At 35.8% G+C, this 15,666-nt stretch overlaps 3 protein-coding genes across 3 annotated transcripts; 2 read left to right on the top strand and 1 right to left on the bottom strand.

Annotated features, from left to right (window-relative positions):
• Positions 1 to 473: 473 nt before the first annotated feature.
• On the top strand, positions 474 to 4,136 carry dennd10 (DENN domain containing 10). The gene is made up of 9 exons (XM_055170281.2): positions 474 to 988; positions 1,102 to 1,298; positions 1,438 to 1,517; positions 1,667 to 1,815; positions 2,008 to 2,119; positions 2,759 to 2,859; positions 3,042 to 3,149; positions 3,230 to 3,324; positions 3,695 to 4,136. Exons 1-9 carry the CDS (start codon positions 949 to 951, stop codon positions 3,860 to 3,862), a joined length of 1,050 nt encoding a protein of 349 aa, XP_055026256.2. The 5' UTR covers positions 474 to 948; the 3' UTR covers positions 3,863 to 4,136.
• A 972-nt stretch (positions 4,137 to 5,108) lies between these two features.
• Positions 5,109 to 11,922, bottom strand: sfxn4 (sideroflexin 4). Its single transcript, XM_055170282.2, has 14 exons — positions 11,714 to 11,922; positions 11,565 to 11,630; positions 11,295 to 11,357; positions 11,192 to 11,218; positions 10,980 to 11,034; positions 10,828 to 10,853; positions 10,692 to 10,745; positions 10,543 to 10,605; positions 10,373 to 10,441; positions 10,187 to 10,277; positions 6,002 to 6,117; positions 5,694 to 5,779; positions 5,495 to 5,612; positions 5,109 to 5,276 (listed from the first exon to the last, which is right to left on the bottom strand). The coding sequence occupies exons 1-14, from the start codon at positions 11,750 to 11,752 to the stop codon at positions 5,199 to 5,201; spliced, it is 951 nt and encodes a 316-aa protein (XP_055026257.1). The 5' UTR covers positions 11,753 to 11,922; the 3' UTR covers positions 5,109 to 5,198.
• A 507-nt stretch (positions 11,923 to 12,429) lies between these two features.
• Positions 12,430 to 15,588, top strand: prdx3 (peroxiredoxin 3). Its single transcript, XM_073873139.1, has 7 exons — positions 12,430 to 12,590; positions 12,953 to 13,071; positions 13,174 to 13,314; positions 13,606 to 13,741; positions 13,949 to 14,052; positions 14,160 to 14,325; positions 15,396 to 15,588. The coding sequence occupies exons 1-7, from the start codon at positions 12,522 to 12,524 to the stop codon at positions 15,444 to 15,446; spliced, it is 786 nt and encodes a 261-aa protein (XP_073729240.1). The 5' UTR covers positions 12,430 to 12,521; the 3' UTR covers positions 15,447 to 15,588.
• Positions 15,589 to 15,666: the final 78 nt, after the last annotated feature.

Raw genomic sequence — 15,666 nt, 5'->3', positions numbered from 1 at the left:
GGTGTGATGACTGACAGGCTAACTTCATGTTCACTTCGGGCCTGACTTCATACATGACACGGTCCCTTAAAAACTTTTAAGACAGTTAAAAAATAAAAAGATTAGTAATTTGCTAACAACCTTAACAAAACTGAATGCATAAATATGTTTACCCGTGCAGTTTAAACAGCCATAAAGTACTTTTGCTGCAACACTCAAGTGACGAGAAAACACAAATTTTTAAAACATTCAACTACAACTTACCAAACTAATGTAATGCCAAAATAGTAAGTTGGCTATCTGCCTTTTGATATTAGCGAAACATTTGACACAAAAACTACATTAATAATCACCAATGACACATAAAAGAAAATGTGCAAAATAGCCCAGTAAAGCTAAAAATATCCATCAGGTTCATAATTTGAAGTGATGATCTATTCTAGGCCAGCAGGTTTTAGCACCAGAACACTAGGTGGCGCTGTAAATGTAAATGTTTTCTTGCAGTTGCAAATAATCATGCGGAAGAATCTTGATCACTTGATCAGTAGAGAGTACGATAACTTTCTCGTTTTATGTCTTTATTACTTTTCTCTGATAAAGATACCCGCGGTACTGATTGCAACGGTATTATATAACTATATATTATCCGAAACTATATAATAGAAAACATTATTTAGTAGCACAAATATTACAAGGGTTTTTAACTGTAGCAGCTCAATGTGTCATTTTTCATCGTTAAACTTTTACTCTGCAAGAGCAAAAGTGTCACGCGCTTTTTGAAAATTTCCCTGTTTCCTGGATCGACTGTCCAGTCTTTCTTTTCTGTGTTAACTATATTTACAAGTTCATGTCCGTTGGCAAAAAAAACTGTTTACAAATTAATAAACTGAACTGGGTTTGGTTCTTTAAAAACGAACTATATGTGAAAACACCCTTGGAGACAGCTTAACGTGGACCAGGAATGGGAATATGGCTACATCTGAGCTGATGCTGAGTATTGGACTTATTGGTAAGTTTAAAATACATTATCAAAATAATCCCTATTAATAAAACATTTTAATGATACATATATTTGATTATTATTGTGATTTGCAAGTAATTGTAATTGTCCCCAATACACAGAGAAAGATTTAAATGCAGACACACTTTGGGTTTGGTGCTACCCGTCCATCAGTGCTGATCTAAGAGAGGTTCTGTTGAGGAAATGTTGCCTGGCTCTGGATAATCAGCTTCTGCACACATTTCTGTTCGGCCAGTACTGTCGAACCTGGTACTACATCAGCAGTGTAGAGGTTCAAGAGCCCACTGCCCTCAAAAAGGTCCTTTATGATTTATATATAGTACCAATATCATAAAATTATAACTTACCCTTCAGACACTTTTTTGTGTTCTGTGATCTATATATTTTATGGAAACCTTGCCATCTTCGGCTTACTTACTGATCTTTATCACTCAAAGGTGACTCATCTTTCAGTAGCTATTACAGCTAAGGACTTCAATCCTGAAAAGTATGCTGCGTTTGGTAGAGTTCTGTGCAGGTGGGTTTTATTTGCCAAAAAACATTCAGTTTGTCATTTGGAGGTATATAGGACATATTTTATATCAGTTTTATTGTTTTTTAGGATATATTTCAGAGTGTTGTACTGTATGTTTGTGATGTCGCCTTGTAAAACAATGTTCTGTGCAGGATGTATATGAAACATGGAAGTCCTGTGAAGATGATGGAGGGCTACATTGCTGTTTTGACCAAAGGCATATGTCAGAGTGATGAGAATGGCTCCTTTCTCATTAAAGATTATGATGTCAGGAAAGCCTACCTGGCTGGATCTTTGAAAGGTTAACAATGCACCCACAAGAAACCCATTAATGGCACCCAAGAACTGTATAGTTAAAATCCTGTGGTGTTATTCAATACATAATACTGGTAGCATAGCCATTTCTTCATTTGCATGTAGTCAGTTAGCAGAAACTTTAATCCATATATATATTTCACTGAATAAGCTCCAAGTTTGCTATATATTATTTCAGATGTTGTGTCTCAGTTTGGTATGGAGACCATTATCCTTTACACAGCACTGATGCTGAAGAAGAGAGTGGTGGTCTATCACCCACGGATTGAAGCGCTTCTGGAGTTCACAAGGTAATAATAGCAATGCCTAAAATGCATCTTGCTTATTTGCAGACCTGTTGTGTTGACCCACTTGCTGTGTACTTTTTTACACATCACCTTGAGGTTTATTGCTCAGCAAACCCCATGTGTGTGCAAAGAAACCCTTTTTGGCTATGGCTCTATCATTTAAAAATATTTAAAGGGGACATTTCACAAGACTTTTCCCTAGACGAGTACGTATGTGAGGTTCTAGGTCAAAATATCATATAAATAATTTATTATCCCCTTCTGACATCACAAGGGGACCCACTTTTTCACATGCTTGTGGAGAATGGTTTACCAAAACTAAGTTACTGGGTTGTTCTTATCTACATTTTCTAGGTTGATAAAAGCAGTGGGGACCCAATTATAGCACTTAAACATGGAAAAAGTCTGATTTTCATGATATGTCCCCTTTAAGTTAGATCAATAATTTTTTTACACAACACACACATCTCTGCCCTAATTAAACACTTAAAGTTTGGTTGTGGGACCTACCATTTTAATACAATTACACTGAAAGTGACAGTAGTGCAAATTTTACAACCCAGAAAGAATTTTAACATTTGTGTCCTGTGGTGCTATAACAAAGATGAACTGTTTTTTGTGTCTTTTTCTATTCAAAACAAGAGCTCTTCCCGCCTTGGTATGGCATAGGAAAGACTGGTCCATCATTCACCCTTTTGTTCATCTAGACAATAATGAACTGGACAATCTCAAGCTATGTACAGGTATGGAGAGACCTGTTTACTGGGGTTCATATGCCAGAAAAATATGTTGTATTTGGAGTATAAACCAAAGTAATTTAAATGAAGTGCTTAGTACAGGTTAACACTATTACAAATAGAATTGTGTAAATTTGTTGTGATAGTTTTGGGACCTGCAGTTTTAAATAAATCTCTGTTCTCTTTAGGGTATGTTGCAGGATTTGTGGATCCTGAAATTAGAGACAGATCAGACCTGTTTGATGTATATGTCAATCTTCCAGAAAGTGAGATTACTGTATCACAAAATGCCAAAGGTGAGGGACTCAACTTTAATGGTTGATGGAGAGTGAGGTGTTTTTTTAATGTATCTAAGTAACCCCAGTGCCTTTTTTAGAGTCAATGTTGATGGGAAAACTCCATAAAGAGATCGGACACTTTATTGTCCAGACTGCAGAGGATGCCGAGCGCACAGATGTGCAGGTTATTAAGGTGAGTTATGAATAAGAGCAAGTATAAATGTATAGCTGTAGTATTGAAACCTTAAATGGACACTCCACTTTTTTGAAAATGGGCTCATTTTTCTGCTCCCCTAGAGTTAAACATTTGATTTTTAACATTTTGGAATCCATTCAAAAAATCTCTGGGTTTGGCGTTAACACTTTTAGCATATCTTAGCATAATCAGATTAGACCATTAGCATCGCGCAAAAAAATAACCAACGTTTTTTGATATTTTTCCTATTTAAAGGAACACCAAAGAGTTTTTTTTACCTTAAAATAACGCTTCCAAAACAGTTTCAGTCGTTGTTGCTTTTACCAGTAACTCGTTGAAGTTTTGATGAAGTTCAAATGTCTTTCAGGATATTTCGGTAAAAACGAAAGAGATCCTGAGTAACCTGATGTCTCTTGCTGGTGAAGCAGAGAACTCAAAGTTGACTTTGGAGACTTTGAAGCAACGGCACTACCCTCCAGCAACAGAAAACTTCCTCTTCCACTTAGCTGCGGCTGAGCAACTCCTGAAGATCTGACCAATTACAGCATCCCATTATGCAGTGAAGCACTCACATGACACACAGCTGTCATTCTGTGAGGAACTTAACATTAGCTGTGGAATTACAAAATGAATTTATAAAAGACTTAGGGTTGTAATGGGCCAAGAGTTATGTGATAAATATTTCTTATAAGGATATGTAACATTTATTTTTAAAAACTTGTGAATGAAACATTGAATGTGGTATTCAGTATCATGTTTCAGATAAATTATTCATGCTCAAACGTTAAGAAGTATCTTGACAAAACAAATCTAAGGTTTTCAGCGAGCATTCCTAAGGTTTCCTATTCCTAAATTAATCTGTTTTTTATTAGTTTAAAGAAACAGTATGTAGGATTGTGGCCAAAAGTGGTACTGCAATCACAAAACTTGTGGCTAAAACTGGTACTGCAATCACACAACTGGTGGCCAATACACCTGATGACAACATAAACATCAGTTGAGGGCTGCAACTCCACTTTTTAAATGACAATATCCTGGCCGGACCACTGTTGTCAGTAATATAAGTATTTGAAATGAAAATGATTTCTTAATGTCTAGTGACATATCAGGGCCATTTTATGATTCATTGATATACATTTCTTACATACTGTTCCTTTAACTACTAGGATTTGACAGTGAAAAAGGACTGATAGCTGCCTAACTGAAACATATTTGTTTAGCTGTGAAGACTAACATTGTTATGAAGACTTTTTCTATACAAACAGTTAAACAGTGTTGAGATAAGACCAAAAAACCCTGAACAGTGTTAGCATTATTATGGAGTGCCAAAAGGTTATCTTAAAGTTATGCTGTTGATTAACAAATATGTACTTTATTTATCTAATAATACTTTATATGATTATCTTCTCAAATATGTATTTTAAAGGTCTGCACATGATATTGTTGTAGGTCTTATTTCATCTCAAAAACCCCTTTTATCAAGGGCTATTCTCTGTGCCTAACCTGCTCATTAAGATACTGATGTGTGCAATATGATGTCTGGAAAAACTTTACATTACATTGTTCTAATCCTTTCCAAAATGCTATTTTATCAGTTTACTTCATAAATTCTATTTGCAATGCCATATTCCAGTCATTTTAGCATGATGAAGTGAATTTCTTAAATGAATATAAACTCATCATAACCTTATGTTTTCCTGTGGTGTTACTTATAAAAGCAAAAAATATCAACACAACGTCATCAAATGTAAAACTGTTCTAATGGCCATAATCATTACAAAATTAGTTTGCTTAGTATTGATTTTTATTCTCATGTGTGTGAGCACAATCTGTGTCAATATACATCACACTGTAGATCTGAAGTGACAACATCATAGTCCTCTGTGGTAAAACAGTTCATCAGTACTGGCATGCGACTGAAACTCCTCTTCTAAATGCTCCTTCTTAATCTGCAATCAGAGGAATAAAACACTTATTTGATTCATGTTCTTAGCTTTGGTGAGTGTTACTGATATTGCAGACTATCAGAGACTTAATGTGTATTTACATAATTATATTTACACAGTATGCCAACTTTACAATTATAGACGGTCGTCTCCTTCACACCCTTACAAATGATACCACAACTAAATAGATCCATAATAATAGCAGATCCACTGCGTATTACCTTGCCAAGCTGTGGATAAAGACTGAAGGACACAGGAATCATCAGACCAAAAACAATGGCAGTAGTGATGTGTCGAACGGGGGCGATTATCATTGGGTTTCTTTGGATGAACTTTGCCCTGAGACAACAGCAGAGTTAATGTTTTCACACTATTAAAACTTTGAATAAAATGTTGGATTACAAAACTTTTAAATGGTACCTTTTGAGAAGAACTAGCAATAAATTAGGAACAGCTGCAGTGGTGCCAAAGAGAGTCGCTCTTGAGAGGGTTGTCTCCTTTACAGCCTACAATTAACATAAAAATATCGGTACTAGGTCACATGTAAAATTTAGCAAAGATACTGAATATGACAAGATAGTCTTGCATGACTACAAAAAAAAATGCACTGAGGCATTGCAAACATGTACGCTATGTGGCAGGACTTCCATCCATAAAGGGACTTTTTTTGTCAAATTCCTTTTTTCATCAACTCAACAAGATGTTTTGCTAACATGTTGTACACTTACCTTTGAACCCGCGTTCTTGGAGACTCCGACAGGATTGCCCTTAGAATCAAACACTCGTATTCCATTCTCTGCTTCTTCACTTCTCACCACCATTACACTAAATGCAGCTAGACAAGCTAGAGACCAATGTGCAAATGATGTACAAACCAATTGACATTAAACATACCATGTACTAACACATTACAAAGCTTGTAAGACCAGGGGCCTCATGTATAAAACTTTACGTAGATTCCATCCTTAAAGTGTGCGTACGCACATAAGGCAGAATTTGCGTACGCACAAAAGTTTTCAGATTTATAAAACCATGCGTACTCCAGAAACTGCGCAAAATTCCATTCATAAATCCCAGTGAGCGGAAGATTATACGTACGTGCGTCTCGCCCCCATCTCTTCCCCGAAACAACCATATATGGAGCGTACAACCCTTAGTTTTACTGGGCATAATGTGGTCTGCATATCATTTTAATATGGATTGACGTTAAAAAACGCAAGGAAAATATCGTAAAAAATATATTTTTAAATTCAAAATAATTAAAAAATGCCAAAATATATATTTGTTGAAATATATTTTGAAATATGTTTACAAAAATATACTTTTCACAAGTAAATACATTTTAAAGCATTAAAACATATATTTAGCCCTTCATATATTTGAATTCAAGGAAATATATTCACATCGCATTGGAAGAAAAACTTCATGTTACGAACCTGTAAACAAAATAGTTTTAAAAAGAAGTTTCAACTAGGGATGCACCGATATGGACATTTTCGATACCGAGAACCGATAAATCTTTAAATTTGGGGGCCGATAACCGATATCTATAGGCTGATAAATATTCAGATTATTTTCACAATGAAAAACTCGCAGACCGCGGGCATCTTGTCTTTGCGCTAGACTAGCATACTCTTCTTAAGCCCGCAAAACGTGTCATCTTCGTGCTAGTCACAGAAAGCACCAATCAAAGCTCCACATGGCCAGCAATGAGCAAGTGAAGTGGTTCAACAAACCAAAATAATCCATCATTTATCGGCCTAATTTTGCTATCAGACCGATAACCGATAATATTAAATAAGCAGTTATCGGCTGATAACGATATGTCACCAGATATATCGTGCATCCCTAGTTTGAACTTAAAAAATATACTTTATAAAATTAACTTATTTAGCATATGTTTAAAATATACTTTTGGCCAGAGAAATGATTTTTTTTGCCTTATGGGTTTTTATGAAATTATAAAAACACTGTTTAAACACTGTCATTGTCAGAGTTGATACTGGTTTCACATATGGCCAGACAGGTGTCATTATATTCATAACATTTTTAATGGAAAACAAACTCAGAGCGGATGGTGGAGATCGTTTCGGGTCATGTTCGTCTATATCTCAGGCGGCAAGCGCATCAATTATACCATTGAACGCGACTTAATGCATTAAGACCGCAATATTACATAGCCTACCTTATAGAGAATAGGCTGCTATATGCAAGTAGACAAGCCCAGCATATAAGTTTCGCATTAAGTGTTTCCCATAATAAAACATAAAGACAATGGTGTATTACGCGGCGCAGCCACAAGGCATTAAGATATAAAAAAACTAGGGCTGTCAAAATTAACGCGTTAATAACGCGTTAACGCAAAATCATTTTAACGCCACTAATTTTATTAACGGAGATTAACGCAACGCGCAATTTCTGTTTGACCCTTGGTCCAGCCCATAGTTGAATGAACAGAGACGCAGACAAATGTGACTCTCTCTAAATGAGTAAAAGGTTTTCATAGAAATAAGAACATTAAGCAAATTGTCTACCAAATCCAATGCTCTAAATGCTCGTTGGACATCTGATATGATCTTTATTTATACGTCTGAGAGGTGTAACGTTACCGTCCTCCTAATGCTTAATCTAATACAAAGATGCGTCTCAATTCATTTTGGTTTCGCTTTTATGCATGATTTAGAAAATAGACTGCAGGACTTACTTGATGTTAAAAGAGTCATTAAGAGAGATAAAGTTCGGTACCTGATTAATGTTAAAGAGTTATTAAGAGCGACAAGACTCAAAAGCGATCCCCTCAGGCTGACTGAGTGATATCTGAAGCGCGTGCACACAGACGCGCGAGTGCGCGACCCGGATATATAGATCTACACAAAATTACAGTTTTACAAATATCTGTTTTGATAAGAATTCACGCATGTAGGCTCTATAATCTGTTATGTTTTAAGTAAATGTTTGGTTAACTGTTGGGTAAAACTATCTGATGTGTAACATTATATTAGATCACTTAGATTTTAAGCAGTCTGTCTCAATGTCAATCAAACAAAAGGAAATAAAAGTTGAACATACATTGATGATGTTTTTGCTTTGTGTGTGCTAAATCTATTAGTTTTACCAGTGATTTTAAGGTATTGATGTGGTAATATAATGTATGGATGTGGAAATGTTTGTGGTAATTTGACTCTTTCAACTTCAAACACGTGTAGTTCTGTCATATTTTGTTAACAAATCATGCATTGTTCTATGTTTTAATAGAGAATGTCAAAATATGAACAACTATTTTTTAAAAATTTGCTAATTCCGACTCAACTTGCCAGCACAGGTCACAAATGATGCAGCAGCAAACAAAAATGGAGAAAGAAAAATCTTCTGAAAGGAAAATTCATATACAAAACAATGGCTGGTGATTCTGTTAAAATGTAAACAGGCTGTTGTTAACATACATTTGCATAAAGCATTTATATATGTATATATGATTAGAATATTAAAAACCTGAAAAGTGTTAAATTAGGGTAAATTTAGAATGGATAAAAATGTGCGATTAATTTGCGATTAATCGCAGTTAACTCATGAAATCATGCGATTAATCTAGATTAATTTTTTTTATCTATTGACTGCCCTAAAAAAAACTAAAGTTCAGTAGCTACAAACGAAAAGTTCAGTACAAACCTAAAAAAGCATATTTACAGATGAAACCAGAATATAAAAACCAATGAGTTTAAATACGTGTTAGTGTTTTTCTTATATAAACCCGCATTGTAAGAACGTCTGTTTATATTAGGCTAAACTTTAAATGGGCTATGTTATTAAATGTCCTAGTACATCACATTATTTTTTTACAGTTTTGTCTATGATTAGATGATAAAGACTAACAAACTTCTTATCATTCCTCGAATACATGAAACATTAGCCTTTAGTGTTTGATTAGTGAAGAAAAGACTTATTCATATAATTCTTTTGCGTTTCAAACACGCAGACGCGATCATGACAGATTCGTCTTTTCAATACTTTTCATCTGTTAAATATTTGCTAAATTGCTACTCATAGGCAGGTGCGACAGATGCAATTTGAGTGCTAATCTTCATGAATGAAACATGAATATTAAAACTAAATATGTATAAAAACAAGAACAGAGTTTGTGTTCTTTCACTCCGCTCAAAAATAGTGCGTACACACAGTGGAGAGCATCCGTACGGTGCGCAGATATTTACGCCAAGTTTATTTTTTATAAATCCCGATATGTGCGTGGAAAATTGCGTACGCATATTTCTATGCCCATTTTGTGCGTACGCAACGTTTATACATCAGGCCCCAGGGCTCCAGACTTTTGCCACCAAAATTTGAGAGTGTGCCACTGAATTTTACATCTAGTCGCACATGTGCGACCAGTAAATTTGACTTTTTTTGTGATGTGACACTGAATTTTAAAACAGCACATTGTACTTTCTGCATCTAGCATTAAAGTATTTATTAGTAATACAGTGAAAATTAGTAGAAATATGAATATTTGGTTAGCATGTTGATTTACGGCGTGTGCCCCTAAATTTTCTGGTTGCGGCCCTAAATTTTCTGGTGGCGCCCCTAAAATTTTCAGTTGCGGGCCACTGTGCTCCTAGTGAAAAAAGTTAGCCTAGAGCCCTGAAGACTACTTAATACTTTGGTCAAAAGTAGTAAAACAATTGTCACTGAACTACCAATATGAATAAATTCTAAGGGGCGGTTTCCCAGACTAAAATGCATGTTTGAGCTGCCTTCACTTAAAAACATCTTGCACTCAAGTATCTTAACACATAACCAGTATTTTTTGTAAGGTATGTTTGTAAATGTACTAATATAAGTCTAAGGTCTAGTCCTGCATTAATCTTAAACCCTGTCTGGGAAACTGCCCCGATTGTGCAAACTGCTGTTCATACCTGAGAGTGGAATTGGCAACACAGATCTAGAGAAGGACTCAGTCACAGCACTGATCAGTCTAAAACGCTTAAGTAAAATCTGAGGAAGAGCCTGAAAAAGAGAGTCCACACAAAAAACTGTGTTTTATTCATTTAAATCAGCTTAAATTAATTGCTGTGATTCCTACCATCATATCACTCTCTCACCCCTGCACACGTCGTGTAAGCAACTGTTCCAGTAATAAGAAGAGATTGTTTCAATGATGTTTTGTTATCCTAATAAAAAACAGAAATTTAGTCAAATTTGTGGTTAAAACAGACAACTAGGACACGCACACTTTGAAAAGCAAATTATTTAAAGTATGTAAAATGTTTACCAAATTCGCTGTTGCATTTCTGTTAGCATGATTGAATCCTGCACAATAAGTATGTAGTAAAAACTACAACAACAAAGTCAAAGATTCTGTCACCAAAATTGTTAGTGTAGTTGATGAAAAGGAAAAACATAAATAAAAAATATCCTTACCTGCCAAAACAAGGCGGGTTTAACACCTTTGTGGGGTAATAAACTTGCCACCACCTGTTGAATTAAAAATATTTAATTGTTTCATGTATTTAATGTGTTGCTTAGCATAATTGGTATATTAAATATGAAGACTCACCAAAGGAGCGGATATAGGTAGAAAAACTTAAAAAGAAATGGATAATGTAATCAAAGAACGACAAATTCAATTTATATTTAAAGTAAACGCAAATTGCTGTACACAATAAACAATTTCTTAACAATTACTATACAGTACATCAAGTGTGTTACCTTGTGGACGAAACAGTGGAGAAATTAAAGATCCAGTATCAGCATGGACAGATGACTATAGATGCAAAAACAACTTTTTAGTTTCATGCAAAAATTTTGCCTACACCTCATCTGAAACTTGTTAATAAATAATCTTATCATTTGTAGGACATACATATTGGTAGTTTCCAAGTAAATATTTATGTAGTAACTGAAAATTCAAAGTAACTTACAAGAGATAGTAACCAGGCATCAGAAACCTAGAAAGAAGATATTAAAGACTATTAATGTATTCATTCTTAAAGCCTTTAAATGAAAGTGTAAAACTCAGCCTACTTTGTCATTTTTGTGTTTATTTCCTTCATTTTGAAGAAGAATACGGGCTTGTTGAATTTCAGCCTCTGAAAGAAAGCAAAGGCATTTTATCCAGGTCTTTTGCTATGCATTAGGTAAAGGAGCAATGATCATAACATATGCTACACCTGTGTGAAGTGCATGTGCAACTGTCAGGTTTGCAGAGGACAAAGCTGACATTAACAAGCATTTTACTGCAAGGGGATTGTTTGTGTGCACTACAGTAAACAACGGCATATGCGCGCTACTCACCTCTGATGATAAAACTAAACTGGGGTCGAGGATTTTGAACCAGAGACGCAGGCGACTCAGAAAAGACTGAAAATTTGAAATGTCATTGTCATTAATATTATCATTTGAAATGAATAAAATTATGTTTACTGAGATTTAACCTAATGTACCTTGTCATTGCTCTGCCAGTACTGCAAGTTGGGATCCATTTCAGATTCGTAAATAAGGCTTTATAATTAAGAACATCACCGATTCATTTTAATTTTACTCAAAGATTAAGATTTTTAAGGTCAGGCAGAAAACGCATACACATGTGTGCGACACTTCCGCATGTCACGTGTTCCTCAGATTGCATCCAATGACAGTCTAGGCAGGTTTTGAGCACACTACACATTAGGCTTGTTCGACTTCATGCGGCGCCGCAAGAATCGACAGCCGTATGACGTCAAAGTATCGCGAGAGCGAGACGAAATATGATTTCTTGAATCATTCTCGCGGTACTTTGAAGTCATCCTGCTGTCGATTCTTGCGGCGCCGCATGAAGTAGAACAAGCCTATTTTAATAAAAACATGATTAGTACATTTGCAATCCATTTTTAAATGGAAGCATACATTTAAAATGTTTGTCATATTATATTACTACACCCATAATTTGTGCTTTTGAAAAAAATGTGTTATTGTGCTCTAGCTGGTAAAAATCTAAATTAATACAAAATTTAAATGTTTTAATGCTCACAATGTTGCTTTATTTTTTAACTTAAAATAAAGTTTTGTTTATCGATCTAATCTTAAAATAATATGGTTTTATTTGTAAAAACAGACTGTGTTAATTATTTCTACTTTTTTATTTATTTTTTTAACATTTGCTGTAAATTATGTATTTTCGGTGGCATATTTTCAGCTTTGTTTTTGGGCGCGTTTTGGGATGGTTTTTATTGGCCATTGGGATGGTTTCGTTACGCAGATCTGGCAACTCTGATGCTCACGAAGGTGCATACACATTCAGGCAAGATGGCAGCCACCATTGGGAGACTTCTCGCGACTTCTGTAAGTTAAACTTATCAGTATAACACCTAAACCTCTTTCTCGAATAGTTACCACAAGTAATAAACTCATTTACACTGAAGCGCATGTTTGTGTAAAATAAGTTTAGGTTTAACGTCACTGCGCGCCATGCCGCCACTGGTTCGTTATTTAACCTTAACCTTACCTGCCTCTTATACAACGATGATGACTGTCAAATGAACTTTCATACGCGTGTAGAAGAGTTCCCAGTGCATTTATTGTTACGCACAATTTGTTTGTCATTAATAAATGGGCACATCTATGCATTGCAGTGTGTTATTTGACAGTTTGTACGAAGTTAGGGCGTTATCTTTTTAAAACTGATAACAGCTTCTGTACAACAGGGACGAAGAGCTGCAGTGAATGGACTGAAGGCCTTCATCCCTCACACTGGCGCTTCAGTGATAAGAGCTCCGCAAACCCTGTCCTGCACTGCCACACAAAAGGCTTGTTTCTCAATCAGTGAGTGTTTGAAAGAGTAATGTGATGTTTACATTTATTAAACTTAAGAGTTAAACGAAAAGCTTTACCTTTTATTTGCAATAATCAATGGTTTGTACATCAGCACGGCTAAATGGGCTCCAGCAGTAACTCAACCAGCTCCTCACTTCAAAGGCACTGCGGTTATTAATGGAGAGTTCAAGGAAATCAGCCTTGAAGATTTTAAGGGCAAATACTTGGTCCTTTTCTTTTACCCACTTGATTTGTAAGTTATTTGTTGGTTATTTCTTACTGTATAGATTGTACATGTATTTTTGTTACAACTTGGTGGATATTTAACATATTGGTATGGTCAGTTTTTTCAGTAATGAACTTGCATTTAAGATAAGATCATTTTAGGTAGTGTTGTACAAAAGCCACATGCTTGTGCAGTAATTTGTATAACTTTTCATTAAAAGTAATATGTGCTGGTAATGCATTTTACATTATTATTGCTAATAAGTAAATATATTGCTCTGCAGTTATTTTTAAAGCTTTATTTCTGCCCACTCGGCAGCACGTTTGTATGTCCCACAGAGATCATTGCCTTCAGTGACAAAGCTAATGAGTTTCGGGATGTAAACTGTGACGTAGTTGGAGTGTCTGTGGACTCTCATTTTACCCACTTGGCATGGACTAACACCCCAAGAAAGGTACATGCTGCCGTTTATGTTTAAACTCAAGCCTGTTCAGTTTACATGTGCATAGGCAATATATTTGCTGTTTAAACATTCAGAGCAACATTCCTGATAAGTTACATCATCATTTATTCCCACTTCTCTAAAGAAGATCAGGGATCAAAACTGCATTAACCATGCTAATATGCAAACTGAACTTTGTCCACTGTGTTTTTTCTGTAGAGTGGAGGATTAGGGAAAATTCACATTCCCCTGTTGGCTGACCTAACAAAGCAAGTGTCCAGAGACTATGGGGTCCTACTGGAGGGCCCTGGTATTGCTTTAAGGTAAACTGAATGCTGCTAAATGTGGCCACTATGCTAAAAGCATTTTTTATGTATCTTTATTTCAATTATCTTGGTTAGGAATCCTCACCAAATGTTTTACTTTTTAGGGGGCTTTTCCTTATTGACCCTAATGGAATTATCCGACACATGAGTGTGAATGACCTGCCAGTTGGGCGCTCTGTTGAAGAGACCATTCGTCTGGTTAAGGCCTTCCAATTTGTGGAAACCCACGGAGAAGTCTGTCCTGCCAGCTGGACCCCAAAGTCACCCACGGTAAGGTTGACCCAACTTTAGGTTTAAAGGACAAGTTCGGTATTTTACACTTAAAGCCCTGTTTTCAGATTTTTTATGATGAAAAGAACGATTTGACTGAAATTTGGACATATGATGCTGGCCCGAGAATTTTCAGGTGTTTCTTGTATCACCCCCACCTCTACAATGGCTGCATAGGTGCACTGGAACAATCCTTCCTAAAATGCATTAAACTTTCGTTTACAAAGACGTGAAACTCACCGAGTGGTCAGGGGCGTTCACTGACATGCTCACACAAAAATCGCCGCAAAAGATGCTCTCCAACAGGTGTTTTAGCATTCGTTGTAAACTTGTGGACCTATTTTTCCAAACGCCTCACACCCGTACATTCTTCCGTTGAGAGCTTGAATAATAGACACTCCGGCCCAGTTGGTGGCGATAATCCGCCTTTGCCAATTGCAAGAATACAAACAAAGTTCCCGGCGGGGAGTAATACCGTATCTCACAGCACATTTAATACAAGTCAATGGAGTTGACCACGATAACACCTGTTGGAAAGCATCTTTTGCAGCGATTTTTGTGTGACCACTCAGTAAGTTTCATGTCTTTGTAAACGAAAGTTTAATGCATTTTGGGAAGGATTGTTCCAGTGCACCTGTGCAGCCATTGTGGAGGTGGGAGGTGATAGAACAAACACCAGAAAATTCTCGGGCCAGCATCATATGTCCAAATTTCAGTCAAAACCGTTCTTTTTCATCATAAACAATCTGAAAACAGGGCTTTAAGTGTAAAATACCGAACTTGTCCTTTAACCCTGCCTGTGAAAACCCAGCTAAGTCTTTAATTTTGTGATTTACAGTGTTTCTACATGAAATCTTCCTACATAAAGAATATTCTGTTAAATATAGCCTTTAATATTGACTAAGGTCATGTCAGAGATTGAAATCAAACTTTGATGCTCCAAATCTCAAAATAAGATTGAGACTTTAGCATGGATTTCACAAACCGGGTCACCAGTGGTCATTTGAATAGTAAATAATTTCTAGGGCTTTTATATAACTGCTGTTTTTTGTTTTTGTCTGCTATTTTAGATCAAGCCAACACCAGATGGCTCGAAGGAATACTTTGCGAAAGTCAACTAAATCCCCTGAAACTACTAATACAGACAGATCATATAAACTTCAAAACAAATTTACAGAATTCATGTATGAGTATAATGACAGTATCCGTTATAATTTTTGAGTTCGCCGAGTGGTGTAAATAAAAATGACATCTGTGTTTAAACACTCTTGATTTCTTGCCTTTGAAGATACTCTTCATAAACCGTGCTTTACTGTCAACACTGTTTGTTAGCCATTATCA

The sequence above is a fragment of the Misgurnus anguillicaudatus genome, chromosome 11 (assembly GCF_027580225.2).
Source record: "Misgurnus anguillicaudatus chromosome 11, ASM2758022v2, whole genome shotgun sequence".
NCBI classification, from domain to species: Eukaryota; Metazoa; Chordata; class Actinopteri; order Cypriniformes; family Cobitidae; genus Misgurnus; species Misgurnus anguillicaudatus.
Note: the sequence above shows the minus strand (reverse complement) of the source record. Positions and strands in the feature narration are given on the sequence as shown.

Coding starts and splice junctions, on each gene's coding strand:
- dennd10 (XM_055170281.2), top strand. CDS start 949: ATGGCTACATCTGAGCTGATGCTGAGTATTGGACTTATTG. Junction 1,816..2,007: donor CCTGGCTGGATCTTTGAAAG/GTTAACAATGCA, acceptor ATATTATTTCAG/ATGTTGTGTCTCAGTTTGGT. Junction 2,120..2,758: donor GCGCTTCTGGAGTTCACAAG/GTAATAATAGCA, acceptor ATTCAAAACAAG/AGCTCTTCCCGCCTTGGTAT.
- sfxn4 (XM_055170282.2), bottom strand. CDS start 11,752: ATGGATCCCAACTTGCAGTACTGGCAGAGCAATGACAAG. Junction 11,631..11,713: donor ACTGGCAGAGCAATGACAAG/GTACATTAGGTT, acceptor TCAAATTTTCAG/TCTTTTCTGAGTCGCCTGCG. Junction 10,442..10,542: donor GAAATGCAACAGCGAATTTG/GTAAACATTTTA, acceptor GTTTTTTATTAG/GATAACAAAACATCATTGAA.
- prdx3 (XM_073873139.1), top strand. CDS start 12,522: ATGCTCACGAAGGTGCATACACATTCAGGCAAGATGGCAGCCACCATT. Junction 12,591..12,952: donor GGAGACTTCTCGCGACTTCT/GTAAGTTAAACT, acceptor TCTGTACAACAG/GGACGAAGAGCTGCAGTGAA. Junction 13,315..13,605: donor TTCTTTTACCCACTTGATTT/GTAAGTTATTTG, acceptor CCCACTCGGCAG/CACGTTTGTATGTCCCACAG.